This window comes from Lissotriton vulgaris, unplaced genomic scaffold, assembly GCF_964263255.1.
Source record: "Lissotriton vulgaris unplaced genomic scaffold, aLisVul1.2 SCAFFOLD_2881, whole genome shotgun sequence".
Lineage (NCBI taxonomy): Eukaryota > Metazoa > Chordata > Amphibia > Caudata > Salamandridae > Lissotriton > Lissotriton vulgaris.
This window is the reverse complement of record NW_028248727.1, coordinates 146,354-167,894: the sequence shown is the minus strand read 5'-3', so window position 1 is coordinate 167,894 and position 21,541 is coordinate 146,354. Positions and strand designations below refer to the sequence as shown.

The following is a 21,541-nucleotide window of genomic DNA, read 5'->3' as shown; positions in this document are numbered from 1 at the left end:
ATAATTTTTAATGCTGTTCTTGATAATATGCCCCAGAGTTCCTTCTCATTTCCCCCCGTAAAAACACTACTGACATCCTGGAATGGACCAACTCGATCATAGCACTTAATTGCAAACCGACCATAATGGAATCTGCCAAATATCTCGGGATAACCCTGGACAGCCAAATGAGTATGCATGATTCATTATTCCTGCATATGTAATTGTGGACTCTGTCTGCATATCGCTGACGTGTCACCCTGCATATGTAATTGCTGACATTTCATTGCATTTTGGTGATTTGTCCCTGTAAAGTGCTCTGATATCCTAATGAGTCACGTTCACACTCTATAAAACATTGAATAAATACATAATTAAATAATTAAAAATGTCAAAACTGCAAACCTTTGTTTTTTAAACCAACACTGGTTCCTTTAAGGAACACAGGATGGTTTTAAAAAGGTTTGATGTTCTGAAATGCAATCAAAGGGATGGTAGTCTGCTGTCCCTTGCAGGCCACCATCCCTGTGAGTGCAGCCAATCACAGAGGCTGGAAATTGTGGCTTACCTGACAAACGTTGATTAGGTACAATTTGCGACCACTTTTTGTAAATGAAACAATAGTACATTAAGGCAATAGTGATGTGCCGTAGTTTTAGGGATGTTGGTCTGTTAGTGCACAAACGATTTAAGGTACCTCTGACCGACAGGTTTAGACTGTATTCAGGGGGACATTTAACTGCTGTGACCTTTCAATATTGTTAACCCTTTGTGGCTTCAAGGCATTTCACAGGCAGTTCCCATTGGTTTTTACCATCCGACGATTTGCATACCTTTATCTGGGCATTTGTTTAGTGCTATTTTTTGGATTTGCTGCATATCTACCCTGTAGCATTTCCCTGAGCCAGCCTTGGACTACTCTGCCCTAAGATTCAATTTCCTAACAGGAGTACTTGGTCCCCAGGTTCAGAGTCCTTAGTGCGGATGCCCCAAGGCACTGGAAGTGAAAGACCCCACTTGTCATCATTGGGGTCTAGTGACTTCTGATTGACCTAGAGCCCTCTGACACTGGCTTTGCACACTAGACCTGAGTGTCTGTTGAATCTATGGGTGTGGTTCACAAACTACACCACAGAAATTACTACAAAGTGATATTCACAAGCTGCATTTCTGTAGTAACTTACTCTTTTGAGAAAATCTACTACTTTTTGGTATTCACAAACTACACTTTTATTGTAACTTACTCTTTGTAGCATGTCACTACCTCCATCATCTTCTATTGGAGGGTGTTCTGTACCAGTGGTTAGACATGTGCAGTGCTGGGTTTATAACTATTACAAAAGGGTCCAAGTCACATCTGTTTCTCTTGGTGCACTGGCTGTGGTCTGGCACTCTGGAAAGCTTCACAACAAAGGTTACAGGTTAGGTCCAAATGGGATTGGGATGTGGGTGAACAGATACAGACTATGGAGTGGCAAGTATTGGTTGACTAACACAAACTGGAGTAAGGCAAGGTTCTGATACACCCAAGTTCTTGCACCTGATCAGCTTCTTGTGTCATATAACTCATATAATTCATATAAAGCAGACTTTGGCCTCAGTCTGGAAGTTTGAAGGGTTTCACAAACTAAGGTCCAGAGTCCAAAGATACACTTACACTTTAGGGTAAATGTGTGTTTGCTTGCTATTCACAAAGGTACTTTATTAGGTGTAGCTCTCCGCACATTAAAAGATGGGACAGTTCTGTCTTTTTATATGTAGAGACTCCACAGTCGTAAAGATACTATTCAGAAAATACCTTTGTGAATAGCGAATATTAGTAAACCTACACAGAAGCGTTAGCTTACTTTTGTGACTCCCACCTAAATGTTTGTATTTCTTGATATAACTTTTTGTGGATTGTAAAAGAATTCTCTTTGTGTGTAGTTTATTGTAATCCTAGGAAAGCTTGTTGAATAGGAACAAAATAACAGCTTGGCTGCCCAGAGGCTTATCTGGGAAAATGAACACAAACAGAAAGAACTAATGATTGGCATCGTACACGGTCTTGTGGACTTGTTCACTTTTGACCATTTGGTGTTACAGTACATGATCATTTACAATATGTTTGTAAATCAATCTTAGGGCCTGATTTAGATCTCAGTGGATGGGTTACTCCGTCACTACTATGACGGCTATCCCATACGCCGAAATATAAATGCCATTTTATACTACGGGATTTATATTTCAGTGGACGTGATATCCATCGCCATTGTGACGGATCAGGCCCTTAACTCTGCTCGAAAAGGTACAATCCAGCTTGAGCTGCAGTTCCCGTTTCCTCTGTACCTGAACACAGGCAATTCAGACACTATCAGCCTTGCTGGGTCTCATCAGTGAGGTGCAGCTCAAAATCTACGGCACAACAAGCACAGGACTCATGTGGCGGTACACCCACCCGACATGAGGTATCACATTGAAGCAACAGCAGGTGATGGGTGGCATAACTAGCAAAAGTCTCCACCACTGCATTCCCTCGAGCCATTATGCCACACCAGGTGCGAATTAACCACCTCAGACGAAGAATGTACCACAGCCTTCACTGTTGCGTATATATGTAGACTGTGGTTTGATGCCAGGTTACATTGTAGTAGGAATCTGAAACTATTGGAATGTTGTAAATTATCATTAACGTTTTCCTGTCTATTTACTGACAGTTTTGAATATTGAATTTAATCTCAAGTACATGCAGTTTTTCTCTTGTAAAGTGCTCTTAGACTCTAGCATCTGATACCTTCCATATAGAACTGCAAACAAATAAATTAAACAAACATTTTGTCCACAAATGTATACAGATATATCTTATTACATTTCTAAGGTTTGACTGCACCAAGCATTTTTCCATCATGAACTGTACTATTTTGTTGTCAGCATTTAAGCAGGAACAAGTATCTTCATCTTTCATGAACCCTCCCAGTCCGAACAGTGGGGCTTGCTTGGACTCACCTTCAGAAAGCTCTTGGCTGCTGCCCGGCAGGCCTGGTAGTACTGGAGATATGAAATAGTTTCCCACTGCCCGTCTCTCTTCACTGCCATCGCTGGGCGGTTGCCGAAACGCTGGGCCGCATCCCATAACATCTGGTGGGTGGTGACTGGAGGCTCTGAGGCTGGTCCTGTCTCTTCTGTGTGTAATTTCACCGCCCCATCCCTTTCAGTTGTCAAGAAGTTGTCCGCTGGGGCCAGATTCAGCTTGATGGGACAGCTCCTCTTCCCCACACCTGCAGACTTTTGTCCTAAGGGGGAATGAGATGGTAGGGGTAGTTGCATTGCTAAAAATTTTGGGGTGACCGGGGAGCCAGCTAGAGCCAGCAAAGGCCAAAAAGTGCCTGCACCGCTCACTCCTTGGCCACCCACCTCCTTCCATCCTTATTTGTTAGCATGTTGGATTACTGTTGCACATATATTTGCTGTCTACACATGTCCCTGCTTCGTGGAAACATGGCAAGTGAGACTACCTTCACAGATGGCTGTGGCAAAGCTTTCCTACCCGAACTCACCTCAACAGATTCTTGACTCCGGATCACTTAACAGCTTATACTTGGCAATTTCCATCATCACACAGGCTCCCAACCCTGTGGTCTACTATCCAGCCATTTATTTAGTAGATTTAACCCTTCCATCCCTCCCAAAGAATCTCCTGCTTTTAACACACTATGATGAGTGACTAATTACTGTTCTCATCCTCTCTCCTCCCTCCTCTGGACGTCTTCCTTCAGGCAAAGACACTGGAATGCAGCCTCTATATCTTCTAGCCTCATTAATTGATCCATCACCTACTTCCCCCCTCCCCGTTCTGGCGTGTATAGCTTAAGAAGCAGTCTTATGATATCTCTATGGTTTCTTTTGTTTGTAACTATCAATGGACCCGTTCAGGCTCCATCTTTTATTTCTAATGTTCTTTAAATGCTTATTTGAGTGGGACTGGGACACACTGATAACCTCTTTGTGGCCTCCTGGAGAAAGAAAGTACTCATGAATCTCTACCTATCAGAGACATTTGTTCAGCCAAGACGTTTGTTAAAGTCACCAGGACCTCAAGATAGCAATATGGGATCCCATATTTTTTATATTACATGTTTCTAATAGGATAACTAGTTTGAAAAAAGTTTTTGCAAACAGGTAACTGCTGGCTTGAAAAAAGTGACAGAAATACTATTCTGGTTGGTTGGGAGGTATGGAGTCTGGGCCAAGACAGCGATGGACTTGCTCTAACCAAAGGGACAGATGGACTTCCTGTTGGGATGCCGGAACCCCCAGAGTGACCTGCCTAAGAGCAGGGTAGCGGAGTGACCTTAAACCAGTGAATAATGCACTGCTCCGGGGAGACAGAGGGATCTTGGAAGATCCAAAGTAAGTTGGGTATTTTTTTTCACAATAAAAGCAGGACCCAAAAACATCATTAACGGACTGCTTATATACCGCCCGCCCGGAGGGGCAGCACAGTTCTGTGACCAACTAACACAACTGATAACCCAGCCGGCACTTCGATACAAAAAATGTCTTATTTTGGGTGACCTAAACCTTCACTTTGAACATACCGAATGGGGGGAGGCAAAGGCTGTGGCAGAAGCATTGAAATCCCTAGAGCTCAACCTACAATCTAGGTCCCTCGCACCAATTAGGGCATCTTTTGGACCCTATATTTGCTAACTGGGAGGGTGTTAGAGTCTCCTCCCAAATCAGAACGATTTGGTCTGATCATTTTATCATTCCGTTCGAAATAGAAGGTATTCCTTCAGAAATTAGAACTAACAAACCCTTACCCCAGAAACGTAGAGACTGGAAGAAATTCAAGCAGGAGACCTTTAAATTTTCCCTACTTGCGAACCCCCCGCCCCCTAGCAACACTTTGCTGGAGGCGTGGAATAGTTACGAAAAATGGGTGTCCAATGCGTTGATATTGTAGCACCCTGGACACTCAAACCTCCCGCAAGACAGATCAAAACTGCCCCTTGGTTCTCTAAAGAACTCAAATAAGCCAAAGCAAAATGCAAAAACTTGGAAAGATGCTGGAGGAAAAGTTACAATTCAGAATGTAAGTCACATTATAGAACTGAACTAAAAAAAAACATAAACTTGTAAGATCAGCTAAAGGCGCCCATTTTAAGGGTAGAATAGAATCTGCTGACAACCCCACTAGAGAACTCTTTGCCATTTATAAAGAACTAACGGTCCCGACCAGACTCGAAGCCCAAGACACCTACTCCAGCAAGCTATGTGACTCCATAGCTGACTATTTTGTTGGCAAGGTCGGCAAAATCCATGCCACCTTTACAGACGACGTTGATCCTTCGATAAAAAAAGGGGAAGTAAGAGACAACTCTACCATTAAACCTCGTTTGACATGTTTTAAAGTACCAGATAGGCAGGAATTGCTGAACATTGCTAACAGCATACAGTCTGGCTACCCTTGTGACGTGAGTCGTCCCAATCGCTGTAAAGGAGTCTTGGAGAGTATGATTGATCAGATTACACATATCGTCACTCTATCTTTCCAAGAATGCCATGTGCTTGATGCATGGAAAACAGCCCAGGTTATCCCTCTGAAAAAAAAACCTAATGTCCACATCTCCCAATTTCAAAATCTTCGTCCCATCTCCCTTCTTCCCTTCTGTATGAAAATAGTGGAAAAAGTGGCAAATGGCCAACTCATGAAATATCTGAAGGAGGAATCCCTCCTCCACCCCACACAATCATGGTTCAGAGCCGGCTACTCTACGGAGTCAGCCGTCCTCTATTCCACTGAGTGTCTTAGACAAATGGTGGATGAAGGACAGACAGCAGTGTTGGTTCTATTAGACCTCAGTGCAGCTTTTGACACCGTGCTGCACACAATGCTGCTGTCCTGCCTCTCAGATATGGGAGTGGAGGGATCTGCCCATGCCTGGTTAAAATCTTTCCTGGAAAATAGGAGTTTTCAGATGCACTGTCCCCCTTTCAAATCTTCCCCCGGAAGCTGAGACAGGAGGTTCCACAGGGCTCTAGTCTGAGCCCTACTTTGTTCAATCTCTATATGGAACCCCTGGCTCACATAGTTGAAGCTTTCGGGGTGGATATTGTCACTTACTCTGACGATACCCAACTGATGATCAAGCTTACGCTCGACCACACGGAAGATGCTACTAACTTTTCCAAATGCTTGTCATCAGTGGCAACATGGATGAATAACAACTGTATGCGCCTGAACGGTGGAAAAACAGAACTTTTGGTTGTTGGTAAATCCCCCTCTGCCTGGTCGCACATGTGGTGGCCTACTGAATTGGGCAATATTCCCTATCCCACGGACTCTGTCAGAAATCTTGGAGTGATGCTTGACTCTGACCTTTCTTTCAAATCTCAAGTTAGTAAAGTTACTGGAAAATGTTTCAGCATATTGAAAACCCTCCGTAAAGTCCTTGACCTTCTCCCCATCAACGCCAGGAAGACACTTGTCCACGCCTTAGTCACACCCCACCTTGACTATGCCAATGCCCTGCTCCTAGGTTTAAGTAAAAAAGGCCTGCACCAACTGCAGTGCGTGCAAAACGCAGCTGCCCGCCTGTACTTAACCTGCCTCGTAGAGCATCTGGGAAGACGGCTCTGGCGAAACTTCACTGGCTCCCGGTCAAGGAACGCATTAAATTCAAAGCCTTATGTTTTACACACCACATCGCCCAGGGCAAAGGCCCAGGCTATCTGCAAAAGCTTTTCACAATTCACCGCCCCACTCGGAATCTTAGGTCGGCCGGAGCTATGCTGTTTAATCTCCCCCGCACCCGCAGAGCCAGGATGGGTGGTCGTTCTTTCAGGTATCTGGCTCCTAAACACTGGAATGTACTGCCGCTAGACCTCCGAATGGAACCTTCAGAAATCAGATTCCGCGCAAAACCTAAAACTCATCTGTTTCCAGTTATCTAATTCACCCTCTCCTCTTTGACCTTGGCTTTCTTTTTCTTTAACATCTGCCTTTTGGGAACTAGTAGCAATCTAGCGCGGGGACACACTGTTCTGAGTGTAGCCAGGCGCTTAAGAAATGGCTTTATTATTATTATTATTAAAAAACATTTTATCAGGGAAAACAAATCAGGGCAGCCCTAGGGACTCTGCTGGGTGCAGAGCAACAGATCAGCATGGAAGGAGCAGTAAGAGGAGCAGAAGCTGCATTAGAGAAGCTACCCTACGCCCATGAGAGGAGCAGCCTGGTAGGAGCAGCAAGAGCCGAGGAAGCCGCAGTAGAGGAGCTGCTGTACTGTACGCCCATGAGAGGAGCAGAAGCTGCAGTATAGAAGCTGCCGTACGCCCATGAGAGTAGCAGCCTGGTAGGAGACCCAAGAGCAGAGGAAGCTGCAGTAGAGAAGCTGTGTAGTGGTGATGTATTGATTACGTAACTTGGAATGTATTTCATGATGTATTGATTACGTAACTTGGAATGTATTTCATGAGTAAATGTTGTCCTTTGAATGTATGCAGTCTTCTTGAGTCTGGGGTTCTATGGGTTTCTCCAGTTGCCTGTTGGACTCTGGACTGGAGAGGCGCTACTTCTGTGGGTGAACTACCTTGGATTAAATCTTCATTATATAACTCGTTTAGTCTCTTGCATTTCCAGATGTCCTGCCTTCTGCAAGCTGCTGTACGCCCATGAGAGGAGCAGCCTGGTGGGAGCAGCAACAACAGAGGAAGATGCAGAAGGGAAGCTGCTGTACGCCCATGAGGAGCAGCCTGGTGGGAGCAGCAACAACAGAGGCAGCTGCAGTAGAGCAGCCTGGTGGGAGTAGCAACAACTGAGGAAGCTGCAGTAGAGAAGCTGCTCTACCCCCATGAGAGGAGCAGCCTGGTGGGACCAGCAAGAGGAGAGGAAGCTGCAGTAGAGAAGCTGCCATACGCCCATGAGAGGAGCAGCCTGGTGGGACCAGCAAGAGGAGAGGAAGCTGCATTAGAGAAGCTGCCATACGCCCATGAGAGGAGCAGCCTGGTGAGAGCAGCAAGAGCAGGGAAAGCTGCAGTAGAGAAGCTGCCGTACGCCCATGAGAGGATCAGCCTGGTGAGAGCAGCAACATCAGAGGAAGCTGCAGTAGAGAAGCTGCTGTACGCCCATGAGAGGAGCAGCCTGGTAGGAGCAGCAAGAGCTGTGGAAGCTGCAGTGGAGAAGCTGCTGTACGCCCATGAGAGGAGCAGCCTGGTAGGAGCAGCAAGAGCTGTGGAAGCTGCAGTAGAGAAGCTGCTGTACGCCCATGAGAGGAGCAGCCTGGTAGGAGCAGCAAGAGCTGTGGAAGCTGCAGTAGAGAAGCTACCGTACGCCCATAAGAGGAGCAGCCTGGTAGGAGCAGCAAGAGCTGTGGAAGCTGCAGTAGAGAAGCTACCGTACGCCCATAAGAGGAGCAGCCTGGTAGGAGCAGCAAGAGCTGTGGAAGCTGCAGTAGAGAAGCTGCCGTACGCCCATGAGAGGAGCAGCCTGGTAGGAGCAGCAAGAGCTGTGGAAGCTGCAGTGGAGAAGCTGCTGTACGCCCATGAGAGGAGCAGCCTGGTGGGACCAGCAAGAGGAGAGGAAGCTGCAGTAGAGAAGCTGCCATACGCCCATGAGAGGAGCAGCCTGGTGGGAGCAGCAAGAGGAGAGGAAGCTGCATTAGAGAAGCTGCTGTATGCTCATGAGAGGAGCAGCCTGGTGGGAGCAGCAAGAGGAGAGGAAGCTGCAGTAGAGAAGCTGCCGTACGCCCATGAGAGGATCAGCCTGGTGAGAGCAGCAACATCAGAGGAAGCTGCAGTAGAGAAGCTGCCGTACGCCCATGAGAGGAGCAGCCTGGTGAGAGCAGCAAGAGCAGAGGAAGTTGCAGTAGAGAAGCTGCCGTACGCCCATGAGAGGAGCAGCCTGGTGGGAGCAGCAAGAGCAGGGAAAGCTGCAGTAGAGAAGCTACCGCACGCCCATGAGAGGAGCAGCCTGGTAGGAGCAGCAAGAGCTGTGGAAGCTGCAGTAGAGAAGCTGCTGTACGCCCATGAGAGGAGCAGCCTGGTAGGAGCAGCAAGAGCTGTGGAAGCTGCAGTGGAGAAGCTGCTGTACGCCCATGAGAGGAGCAGCCTGGTAGGAGCAGCAAGAGCTGTGGAAGCTGCAGTAGAGAAGCTGCCGTACGCCCATAAGAGGAGCAGCCTGGTAGGAGCAGCAAGAGCTGTGGAAGCTGCAGTAGAGAAGCTACCGTACGCCCATAAGAGGAGCAGCCTGGTAGGAGCAGCAAGAGCTGTGGAAGCTGCAGTAGAGAAGCTACCGTACGCCCATAAGAGGAGCAGCCTGGTAGGAGCAGCAAGAGCTGTGGAAGCTGCAGTAGAGAAGCTACCGTACGCCCATAAGAGGAGCAGCCTGGTAGGAGCAGCAAGAGCTGTGGAAGCTGCAGTAGAGAAGCTGCCGTACGCCCATGAGAGGAGCAGCCTGGTAGGAGCAGCAAGAGCTGTGGAAGCTGCAGTGGAGAAGCTGCTGTACGCCCATGAGAGGAGCAGCCTGGTGAGATCAGCAAGAGCTGTGGAAGCTGCAGTGGAGAAGATGCTGTATGCCCATAAGAGGAGCAGCCTGGTGAGATCAGCAAGAGCTGAGGAAGCTGCAGTAGAGAAGCTGCCGTACGCCCATGAGAGGAGCAGCCTGGTAGGAGCAGCAAGAGCTGTGGAAGCTGCAGTGGAGAAGCTGCTGTACGCCCATGAGAGGAGCAGCCTGGTGAGCTCAGCAAGAGCTGTGGAAGCTGCAGTGGAGAAGATGCTGTATGCCCATGGGAGGAGCAGAAGCTGCTGCATCCCCATGAGAGGAGCAGAAGCTGCAATAGAGAAGCAGCTTTACGCCCATAGGAGGAGCAGCCTGGTGGGAGCAGCAAGAGCAGGGAAAGCTGCAGTAGAGAAGCTGCCGTACGCCCATGAGAGGATCAGCCTGGTGAGAGCAGCAACATCAGAGGAAGCTGCAGTAGAGAAGCTGCCGTACGCCCATGAGAGGAGCAGCCTGGTGAGAGCAGCAAGAGCAGAGGAAGTTGCAGTAGAGAAGCTGCCGTACGCCCATGAGAGGAGCAGCCTGGTGGGAGCAGCAAGAGCAGGGAAAGCTGCAGTAGAGAAGCTACCGCACGCCCATGAGAGGAGCAGCCTGGTAGGAGCAGCAAGAGCTGTGGAAGCTGCAGTAGAGAAGCTGCTGTACGCCCATGAGAGGAGCAGCCTGGTAGGAGCAGCAAGAGCTGTGGAAGCTGCAGTGGAGAAGCTGCTGTACGCCCATGAGAGGAGCAGCCTGGTAGGAGCAGCAAGAGCTGTGGAAGCTGCAGTAGAGAAGCTGCCGTACGCCCATAAGAGGAGCAGCCTGGTAGGAGCAGCAAGAGCTGTGGAAGCTGCAGTAGAGAAGCTACCGTACGCCCATAAGAGGAGCAGCCTGGTAGGAGCAGCAAGAGCTGTGGAAGCTGCAGTAGAGAAGCTACCGTACGCCCATAAGAGGAGCAGCCTGGTAGGAGCAGCAAGAGCTGTGGAAGCTGCAGTAGAGAAGCTACCGTACGCCCATAAGAGGAGGAGCCTGGTAGGAGCAGCAAGAGCTGTGGAAGCTGCAGTAGAGAAGCTGCCGTACGCCCATGAGAGGAGCAGCCTGGTAGGAGCAGCAAGAGCTGTGGAAGCTGCAGTGGAGAAGCTGCTGTACGCCCATGAGAGGAGCAGCCTGGTGAGATCAGCAAGAGCTGAGGAAGCTGCAGTAGAGAAGATGCTGTATGCCCATGGGAGGAGCAGAAGCTGCTGCATCCCCATGAGAGGAGCAGAAGCTGCAATAGAGAAGCAGCTTTACGCCCATAGGAGGAGCAGCCTGGTGGGAGCAGCAAGAGCAGAGGAAGCTGCAGTAGAGAAGCTACCGTACGCCCATAAGAGGAGCAGCCTGGTAGGAGCAGCAAGAGCTGTGGAAGCTGCAGTAGAGAAGCTGCTGTATGCCCATGAGAGGAGCAGCCTGGTGAGAGCAGCAACATCAGAGGAAGCTGCAGTAGAGAAGCTGCTGTACTCCCATGAGAGGAGCAGCCTAGTGGGAGCAGCAAGAGCAGAGTAAGCTGCATTAGAGAAGCTGCCGTACGCCCATGAGAGGAGCAGCCTGGTGAGAGCAGCAAGAGCAGAGGAAGTTGCAGTAGAGAAGCTGCCGTACGCCCATAAGAGGAGCAGCCTGGTAGGAGCAGCAAGAGCTGTGGAAGCTGCAGTAGAGAAGCTGCTGTATGCCCATGAGAGGAGCAGCCTAGTGGGAGCAGCAAGAGCAGAGTAAGCTGCATTAGAGAAGCTGCCGTACGCCCATGAGAGGAGCAGCCTGGTGAGAGCAGCAAGAGCAGAGGAAGTTGCAGTAGAGAAGCTGCCGTACGCCCATGAGAGGAGCAGCCTGGTGGGAGCAGCAAGAGCAACGAAAGCTGCAGTAGAGAAGCTACCGCACGCCCATGAGAGGAGCAGCCTGGTAGGAGCAGCAAGAGCTGTGGAAGCTGCAGTAGAGAAGCTGCCGTACGCCCATGAGAGGAGCAGTCTGGTAGGAGCAGCAAGAGCTGTGGAAGCTGCAGTGGAGAAGCTGCTGTACGCCCATGAGAGGAGCAGCCTGGTGAGAGCAGCAAGAGCAGGGAAAGCTGCAGTAGAGAAGCTGCTGTACGCCCATAAGAGGAGCAGCCTGGTAGGAGCAGCAAGAGCTGTGGAAGCTGCAGTAGAGAAGCTGCCGTACGCCCATAAGAGGAGCAGCCTGGTGAGATCAGCAAGAGCTGAGGAAGCTGCAGTAGAGAAGCTGCCGCACGCCCATGAGAGGAGCAGCCTGGTAGGAGCAGCAAGAGCTGTGGAAGCTGCAGTGGAGAAGCTGCTGTATGCTCATGAGAGGAGCAGCCTGGTGAGAGCAGCAAGAGCAGGGAAAGCTGCAGTAGAGAAGATGCTGTATGCCCATGAGAGGAGCAGAAGCTGCTGCATCCCCATGAGAGGAGCAGAAGCTGCAATAGAGAAGCAGCTTTACGCCCATAGGAGGAGCAGCCTGGTGGGAGCAGCCAGAGGAGTAGAAGCTGCAGTAGAGAAGCTACCGTACGCACATGGGAGGAGCAGCACTAATAGATGAAGATGCATTAGAGGACCCATTGAATGCCCATGACAAGAGCGTCCTGGCAAGAGCAGCAATAACAGCGGAAGTTGGAATAGACAACCTAACATGCACCCATGAATAGAGCGGCCTGATGGGATTAACAGTAATTGAAAACCCACTAGGGCAAAGTACTTGTTTATACTAAAGTGCAACACCCACAAGGGATTTTATTTTTGGCTCCAACTGCATACCCATAACTCTAAGCGCCACTGGGTCACATGACATGAATAAATTCAGTTTGCATAGGGTTTTGAGTGCCTTTGTTGCACTTGGGGAATGGCAGCCTATGAACAAGGATGTCTCATATTTGAAACGCGTTAGGCATGATGCCTGGTTCTGGTATTCAGATGGCATCTTCCCCAGGGCCTCCCCGTCTTTTGGGCAAACTTGTGAAACATGTTAATATATGTGTATATATGTATTTGTTTGTAACTTTTTGAAAGTATGTTTATTTGTTAATATATATATATAATATATATGTTTTTAATTAATTTAATGTTAGTATATTATATATATTTTTATATTTTGCTTTGTATATATTTGAAACTTGATATTTATTACAACGAAATTATTGTAAACAATATTTCTGTACTTACCTTTTTAAGTAAAGGTAGTTGATATTTTTGTAGTTAATATTTTTGTCTTGATATTTTTGTACGATTCAGAAAAGGGGGTGGTGATGAACAGAGTGTCTGAATTAAGCAGACCACTCTTACCCAGTCCAAAGATCAGGGCTTGATCCATCACGTTATTTATCTCACTGCACCATCCCAGCTCAAAACCTGGCTATATGCAAATCAGTCTGTCCCTGGCCCAGTGCATCATGGGAACAGGGCAGACTAAACTACCAAGCCAATTCTTCACCAGAAAGGAGACCCTAGCTCATTGCACCATCAGGATTCAAGCAAGCCGGGCCGAAGACGGCTGAAATGCCAGAAACCGGTCCCCGGTAGCTTGTTTCCTTCCCAGTATAAGAATTGGCTTGGTAGTTTGGTCTGCCCTGTTCTCATGATGCACTGGGCCAGGGTCAGACTAATTTGCATATAGCCAAGTTCTGAGCTGGGATGGTGCAGTGAGCTAAAAAACGGTGATGGATCAAGCCCGGATCTTTGGACTGGGTAAGAGTGGTCTGCTTAATTCAGACACTCTGTTCATCACCACCCCCTTTTCTGAATCATTTTTGTCCACCATAAGCGTGGAAGGGTATACTCAGATGTGAGTCCCTAGCTCATTGCACCATCAGGATTCAAGCAAGCCGGGCCGAAGACGGCTGAAATGCCAGAAACCGGTCCCCGGTAGCTTGTTTCCTTTCCAGTATAAGAATTGGCTTGGTAGTTTGGTCTGCCCTGTTCCCATGATGCACTGGGCCAGGGTCAGACTAATTTGCATATAGCCAAGTTCTGAGCTGGGATGGTGCAGTGAGCTAAAAAACGGTGATGGATCAAGCCCGGATCTTTGGACTGGGTAAGAGTGGTCTGCTTAATTCAGACACTCTGTTCATCACCACCCCCTTTTCTGAATCATTTTTGTCCACCATAAGCGTGGAAGGGTATACTCAGATGTGAGTCCCTAGCTCATTGCACCATCAGGATTCAAGCAAGCCGGGCCGAAGACGGCTGAAATGCCAGAAACCGGTCCCCGGTAGCTTGTTTCCTTCCCAGTATAAGAATTGGCTTGATAGTTTGGTCTGCCCTGTTCCCATGATGCACTGGGCCAGGGTCAGACTAATTTGCATATAGCCAAGTTCTGAGCTGGGATGGTGCAGTGAGCTAAAAAACGGTGATGGATCAAGCCCGGATCTTTGGACTGGGTAAGAGTGGTCTGCTTAATTCAGACACTCTGTTCATCACCACCCCCTTTTCTGAATCATTTTTGTCCACCATAAGCGTGGAAGGGTATACTCAGATGTGAGTCCCTAGCTCATTGCACCATCAGGATTCAAGCAAGCCGGGCCGAAGACGGCTGAAATGCCAGAAACCGGTCCCCGGTAGCTTGTTTCCTTCCCAGTATAAGAATTGGCTTGGTAGTTTGGTCTGCCCTGTTCCCATGATGCACTGGGCCAGGGTCAGACTAATTTGCATATAGCCAAGTTCTGAGCTGGGATGGTGCAGTGAGCTAAAAAACGGTGATGGATCAAGCCCGGATCTTTGGATTGGGTAAGAGTGGTCTGCTTAATTCAGACACTCTGTTCATCACCACCCCCTTTTCTGAATCATTTTTGTCCTCCATAAGCGTGGAAGGGTATACTCAGATGTGAGTCCCTAGCTCATTGCAGTGAAGTAGTGTGGCTCACTGGTTAGAGGCGGCAGACCCGAGAGCAGAGGACGGCCCGGGACAAGGGTTCGATTCCCGACGCGGCAGGTTTCTGGACCAGGGTCAGCGGACTCGATAATTCTCTCGCCTCGGTGCCCACTCTGATCAGCGATCACACTCGGCAACTCTGGGCATTAGCTTGCCTCATCTTCACTAACGGCCCCACCAGACCGCCGGGGATGCCTGGTCTCACCCTGGAGATACCCATTAAGGGACCATCTCTCAGGGAAGCCAGGAAGGGTTTCGCAGCGGTCGAAGCGCGGAGATACTCCTCCGGGAGTCGATCCTAGCGCTATATAAACTTGCAATTAATTGCACCATCAGGATTCAAGCAAGCCGGGCCGAAGACGGCTGAAATGCCAGAAACCGGTCCCCGGTAGCTTGTTTCCTTCCCAGTATAAGAATTGGCTTGGTAGTTTGGTCTGCCCTGTTCCCATGATGCACTGGGTCAGGGTCAGACTAATTTGCATATAGCCAAGTTCTGAGCTGGGATGGTGCAGTGAGCTAAAAAACGGTGATGGATCAAGCCCGGATCTTTGGACTGGGTAAGAGTGGTCTGCTTAATTCAGACACTCTGTTCATCACCACCCCCTTTTCTGAATCATTGATATTTTTGTAGGCCAATGTTTTACTAGTCGATTTTGTCAGTAAACTAGGCGCAGAGACGCCACAATGGTCCAGGGAGTTTGGCCTTACTAAAGCACGCATGGTCAAAGGTATGCACACATTCCCAAAACACCATAAATCCAGATGCCACATGAAGTTAGGAATACTCAGCCAATCAGAACACAGCACACACAGTACATGCAGTGATCACATGCTCCTCAATGTGCACATCTGGACATGTTACCCACTGGCCCTCATTGTGTCTGTGCCCGGTCGAAGCCCATCTGCCTTTATCAGGTGGAAATGTTAATGATCCCAAGACTAGGCGGCATTCTTTTGCCAAAAAAGGTTCTCCGGATCGTTTTATGGTGCCCAAGGAAATATATAAACTGGCGCTCAGATCAATTGTACTTTGACACAGTTCTTATACCCCAACTTTGTAACTGTACTTGCGGCGAAATGTTTAATTAAAGCAACTGTTGCTGTTTTGCCAAATGCCTCTTGTCTTTTGTTTTTCAAAGTAAATTCATATTCTAACAACAAGATATGAGAGAGAGAACATGGGAGAGAGACCAACAGCAAGAGAAAGAGAACAATAGAGATAAACAAAGTCAAAGAAAGATAGGTGAGGAGCAAGAGGGAGACAGTGAGAGGCAGTGAGGCAGTCGAGGAGCGAGCAAGTCAAATACAGAATGACGGGGATTGAAAGAAAGATGAACAGGTAGGGAAAGCTGGCGAGAGGTAAAGATGGAAAAATATGGAGATGCTGCGGGAGGGAAACTTAGGCAGAAAGACAAATAGACAGAGGTAAACAAAGAAGAACAGGGAGAGAGGCAAGGGACCAATAAAGACAAGTGGAAAGAGCTAAAGAAAGAAACGATTGGGAAAGATGGAGAGAAGTTCGGCCGGGGAAAGACATGAGAGTCATAATGAGGTAAAGAATATATCAAAAGAGATTGAGAAGCGGGTTAGACAAAAGGAAAAATAGTGCAAAAGAAAGATAAAGGGTTGAGAGGGATACATCTCCATCCTTCCATCCATTCATTCATCCATCCATCCTTCTCTATGTCTCTATTTATTTCTAACTGACCCTTCAACTGTAGTGCATAGGAATCTTGGGCCAGATGTACAAATCATGTTTCAGGCTCAAAGGGCCCGGTTCGCAGAAACGGGCTGTTTGAGATCAGAAAAATGACCGGAAAAAATGCTTTTACAAATGTACAAACTGCAAAATGTGATTCGGTATTTGAAGGGGCGCTTATGGCTGGCTGTCCCTTCAAAATGCAATATCGATATGGTGTGTATTACTGATTTGTGACCGAATTCCAGTTGTAAAACAGTAATTCTTTACCAGTGTTTTAAAAGTGGTGGTAACCGATTCTCAAATTGGATCTCTTTTCCTTTGTGAATGTTTATACAATTTTTCTTAAGAGCAGGCAGTGGATCCACTGCCTACTGGTGAAAGGGAGACTTGAAAGTTCCTTTCTTTTTTTATATGCATCCTGTTTTCCTTTAAGACAAACAGGCTTTTAAAAATGAGAGAGAGAGATTGCTGGCAGCGTTGATGCCGAACTCGGCCTGTTTGACTCTGTTTGTTGTGTTTTCCGGTGTTTGCACGCCAGATCCCTTTCTGCTGCTCTGCAGCTCGGGGCTGTCCTCTGGGCTTGCATCAGCATGTCGTTTCCTTTTAGAGGAAGCACGCAGCCTCAAAGCATCGCATTCAGAACATATTGTTTTTTCCCATAAATTGAACAATGTTTCTAAGTATTTCATAAGTGTTCAGTGTGCGGTTTTTGTGTTGTGAAAGCGACAGTTACTGTTTATTTACTTGGGGAGAAAACGAGCTGGAAGGAATTTGGATGCAACAACGTGTTTCAGTATATAGCACAGACCACAACCTGCTTACGTAGGAGTTGTTTTAGTCCTAAAATGTTACATTTTTTATTTTTTTTATTTTACCTCCTCTTAAAAGTCAATAGGAGTAAAACGTTTTTTATCTTCCCTTGGCATGTTCCTTTCCCCCCTTCCCGCTCCTTCCCTTGGAATGTTCCAGACAGCTGTTTTATGGACGTTGTATGTCAAGCTCACAGCTGGCTGGAACCTGTGATGATGCATGACATGAATAAAAGAGGCTAGCCTATCCTACTTTGAGCCTTCCTTTCAACACTGGCACAAGTTCTGTTGCAGTGTGGGGACAAACCCCCCCCCCCATGAGGTACAGTGAACATCCCCAAACACATATAGTGACATTGCTCAAGAGGTGGGACTGGCACAGGAAGGTCCATCACTAAAGGTCCAATCCACAGGGCCTCTGTGTGCCAGCAAGGTAAACATGTTTACCGGCAGATAGTGATACCACATCGAAAGCCCATCTGATCTGTTTGACCTGTCTTATCCAGAGACTCTATGAGGCTTTTGTTGCTTCCCTCCAGGAGCTGTATATTCTCTGCTTACTCTTTAAATCTTCAACACCACTTTCCCAGTCAACAGTTCCCTGACAGCGACTGGGGCCTCGCGGCGTTGGACTGTTTTGAACTGCAGCCAGCGGCCAATCACAGAAAGCGTGTCAGGCCCCCCTCAGGGAGAAACAAATGAGGTGCTTGATTCCACGAAATTGAACCCAGCGGGTAATAACTGCATGTGTGTCGAGTCCCTCAGGACAGGAGGAGACGCACGCTCAGCCAGCCTAGACTGCAGCCCAGTGGCTGTATGTGTGTGTGGGGGGGGGTGTCGAGCCCCTCAAGGAGGAATACAAGGAAGCGCACCCCCAGCTGATCTCATTACTTCAGAGCGCCTCCCCCACTTTCTTGCATGGAGATCCGCCTTGCAGAGTGATGCTACTGACAGCAGGGTAGTCTCCGGCCTGCAGCACCCACAAGAGAGGCACAAAAAAGGTGTGAACTACCTGCTCCCCTATAGGTACAGCCAAAAAGACCCACTTCATACCTTCCATCCTCTGCTTGCTGTCTGTTTCTAAGTAAACATTCCTCTCAGTCTCGAGCCAGGCTCCCTTTATGTCTCTAATTATACTTCTGCAAAAGGCTGACACCTCATCTCATAGACTTCAAACTCTCCTACTTTAGAACGCTATCCCTGCCATCTAACATTACCTAATCTCTGCCGGCCCTATCTATATCACCAACGATTACCCTGAAGCCACACAGCCCCTTCTGACGATCACACCTAACTGGTATTAATATAATCAATCTATCTATCTATCTATCTATCTATCTATCTATCTATCTATCTATCTATCTATCTATCTATCTACTATCTATCTATCTATCTATCTATCTATCTATCTATCTATCTATCTATCTATCTATCTATCTATCTATCTATCTAACGATTACCCTGAAAGCATGCAAAGTTTTACTTCAAAGCACATCACCTTAATCAACATTTAACCAATGGATTAAGTACTATCCTTAGGCTATGGAGTAGCGTACTTCTCGTCCTAAAGCCCTTGAATGTCATCTCAGGGGTAGTTAGCACTATATAAATAATATTACAATTCCTATTTAATATATATTGCCTACTGGCAGTTGCCAGTAGATAGTTAGGTCTACCTTTCCTTAGACTGAACATTTTTTGGTTTACTAATAACTTTGTCCACGTTTGACAATTCGTTACAAAACTTTCCAAAACTAAAGGTTATCCACCCTATCTGTTTCTTGGAAAGTGTCGGGGTGATCCATCCAGTGGGGGCAGAGCAAATAGGGTTGTCCAAAAATACAAAAAAAACATACGTTTTCCATAGACGTTTTTAGACACGGCTGCATCAAAAACTGTTGGACAGAATTGTACCAAATTTAGCAGGAAGCTAGATCTTCTCTGGAGATTGTGCTTTTGATTTAGTGTAAATCTGTTCAATAATTTTTGAGATATTTGGGGAAAAACAAATTGCATATTTTGCCATTTAGGCTAGCAGCCATCCCTTAGGCGTCCCACGAGAGAGTGAAATTGAAAATGGAGCCATATGGTTGCCCGAGAGGCCCATTTGTCCCCTGCGCCTTCACACTCTTTTGGAAACGAGAGGCTCCTGTGAGTCCCATGAGAGTGAGTGCTCTGACAGTCTGGCTGTTGAAATGTTAGAAATAAAACTGTCGCCATTATTGTTTACAGTAAAAAAATAGGTTTTGTGGAAATGAAGTAAATAAGCTATGTGGGGGGCAGCAGAAGGACATGCTGTCCCCCTGGATTAAGAGAGGAGGAGTCTAAGAGATAACTACTTTGAAGAAAATAAATGTATATCGTTTTTAGTATTAAATCAATTTTATTGGCAGAGCACAAAGCAAGGTAAACAGACACAGCATCTACAACCCAGCGTGCCGGCTAAAGGCTGAGCAGATTATTGCAACAAAACAATGAACTAGAGCATACCGACTGGTAGATAACACAACACAGCATGTCTCCCACAACCATAAGAGGGCCGGCCGCGTGGTGTAAAGGAGAGGAGGAAAAAGAAATGGTTCAGCCTGTAAACTTTGTAGGGTGCATAACGCCCATTAGTCTGAGTGTTAGAAATGGGATTTCCGGTTGGCTAAGGCTTGCGCCAAAGCCAGGCAGAAACCACCACTCTAGTCAGGGCAAGGGAGTTACACGCCAAAGATAACCCCTGCTCACCCTCTAGGTAACGTGACACGAGCAGTAAGGCTAATCCCGGAGGCAATGTAGGTTAAGTATTTGCGCATGCACCCAGCAACAACACCCAACGCCCACCACAAAGGAAACTCCACAAAAGGTTATATATAAGAATAACCTTTGTATTATACCAAACAAATTAGATAATAAACACAAAATTTTCAATGTGCCAGAGGCATGGGCAGAATTTACAGGGGATTATATACATGGGACAGGGCCACATGGACCACTGTCTGGAATAAGCACTTTTAGAACTAGCACTTGGTAGTATTAGCACTTTGTAGAAATAACACTTAGAGCATAGCACATATAATAACTGTAGCACCAAATAGCAAATGTAGCACACAAGCAGTAACCACTGGTAAAAGGTAAGAACCACCTACGCAACCCTAACCACCTTAGGAAAATATCACGCAGGTAACGATGAGCTCACTAGTATAACTATACTAGGTAAAACAACCTCTTAAGCATAAAGAGACATTCAGAGGTGTAGGTAACGGGCATTACACATGATGCAGAAATCACATTAGGCAGGAAATCACAATTTGCGCATAGATCACATGGGGCAAAAACATGTACTCCTAGCAAGGGCACAACACATGAAATTGTCCCTAGGCCAACTTGGCCTCTCAGGGGCTACGACGCCCTGTGTCCACAATGTCAGGGCCGTCTGCGCAGGCAGCCAAAGGAGAGGCGCAAAAGATCAGGCCTAAACAAGGCAGCTGCCCACTAAGTGCTGGGCAGGTGGAGAACTGAGCCTGTCACCAACGTGCCTCCTGGCTCTTCTTTGGGGGGCTCTCATTAAACCATGTGGAAGCCTCCTGGGCTCTGGACAATTTAGCTGTGCCCTTAGGAGCCTCATGGGCTCTGTATCAATAGCTGGGGCCTCAGGAGCCTTGTGGGCTTTAAATAAACAAATGCCCTTGCGTTGGGGGAGCGGCCCGCTGCCAGCCGGGGCCGCTCTACTACCAAAACTGCCCCCTAAATTATGTGGGAGTCCCGCTCAGGGGACTCAAAGAACAATGGCCCCGAGAATCATTGGAGTCCCGCTCGGGGGGCTCGGAATCAGTAAGTGCCCCGGAGCCACTCATTGGTTCTCAACAGCAATGTGCCCCGGAGCCTCTCGTGGGCTCTAAATTCAACAATGCCCCCAATAACTTTGGAGTCCCTCTTGGGGGACTCAGAAACAGAAACAGCAAATGCCCCAGAGCCTCTCGGGGCTCTGAAGAACTGAGGAAACGCTACCCGGAGCTGAGGAGCGACCCCGGGGACACACGCACTCACCGGCTGTTGGGGAGGCGGCGGCTCCTCTCGGCAGCGTCTCTGCTCTCTCTCCTCTGTCGGGTGGTTAATAACTGTGGTGTGTGGGGCTCTCCTCAACTTATGGGAGCCCCGCTTCACTTCCTTTCTGCCAGCGAGCATGGCTTCTCTCCACCGGAGCTCGGGGCAGGCTCCCCTCTACTTCCGGGCTCCTGGCGGCCCGGCCCACGTCCTCGGCGGGGCTACCTGACTTCCTGCGGGCCGGCTGGCGCCCACGTCGGGGATCTTCTCGTTAAAGAAAATACAGGGCAGGCTCCCGTTGCAATTAACTATGAAGTTCCTGGCGTGGTGGGCACCCGTCAGGGGGGGACAACTCGGCAAGATCGCGGGGTGGCACCCGCTATGAAAGCACAAAAAATCGGCAAAATGCGCCGTGGGCAGCCGCTTTCACCTAGAATAAAAGGGGCAAGTGGCCATTAAATCAGCACTCCTTGCAAGTGGAAAGAAAGCGCTACCAAGCGCTAGGGGGACAAATCCAGCGCTCCCAGGCGCTGCAGGAACAAAGAGCGCTAGTGTCCCCCAAAGTCAAGCAAAAGTCCTTCAGGAGGTGGGTGGGGGGCAAAGGCTGGTCCCAGG

At 48.0% G+C, this 21,541-nt stretch overlaps 1 protein-coding gene across 1 annotated transcript in view; it reads right to left on the bottom strand.

Annotated features, from left to right (window-relative positions):
- LOC147663847 (long-chain-fatty-acid--CoA ligase ACSBG2-like) overlaps nucleotides 1–21,541 on the bottom strand; it is a 159,197-nt gene that overhangs the window by 113,959 nt on the left and 23,697 nt on the right. Inside the window, exon 2 of the mRNA XM_086950155.1 lies at nucleotides 2,965–3,251. Coding sequence (XP_086806281.1) covers nucleotides 2,965–3,251 — 287 coding nt within the window. The remainder of the gene's footprint in view (nucleotides 1–2,964; nucleotides 3,252–21,541) is intronic.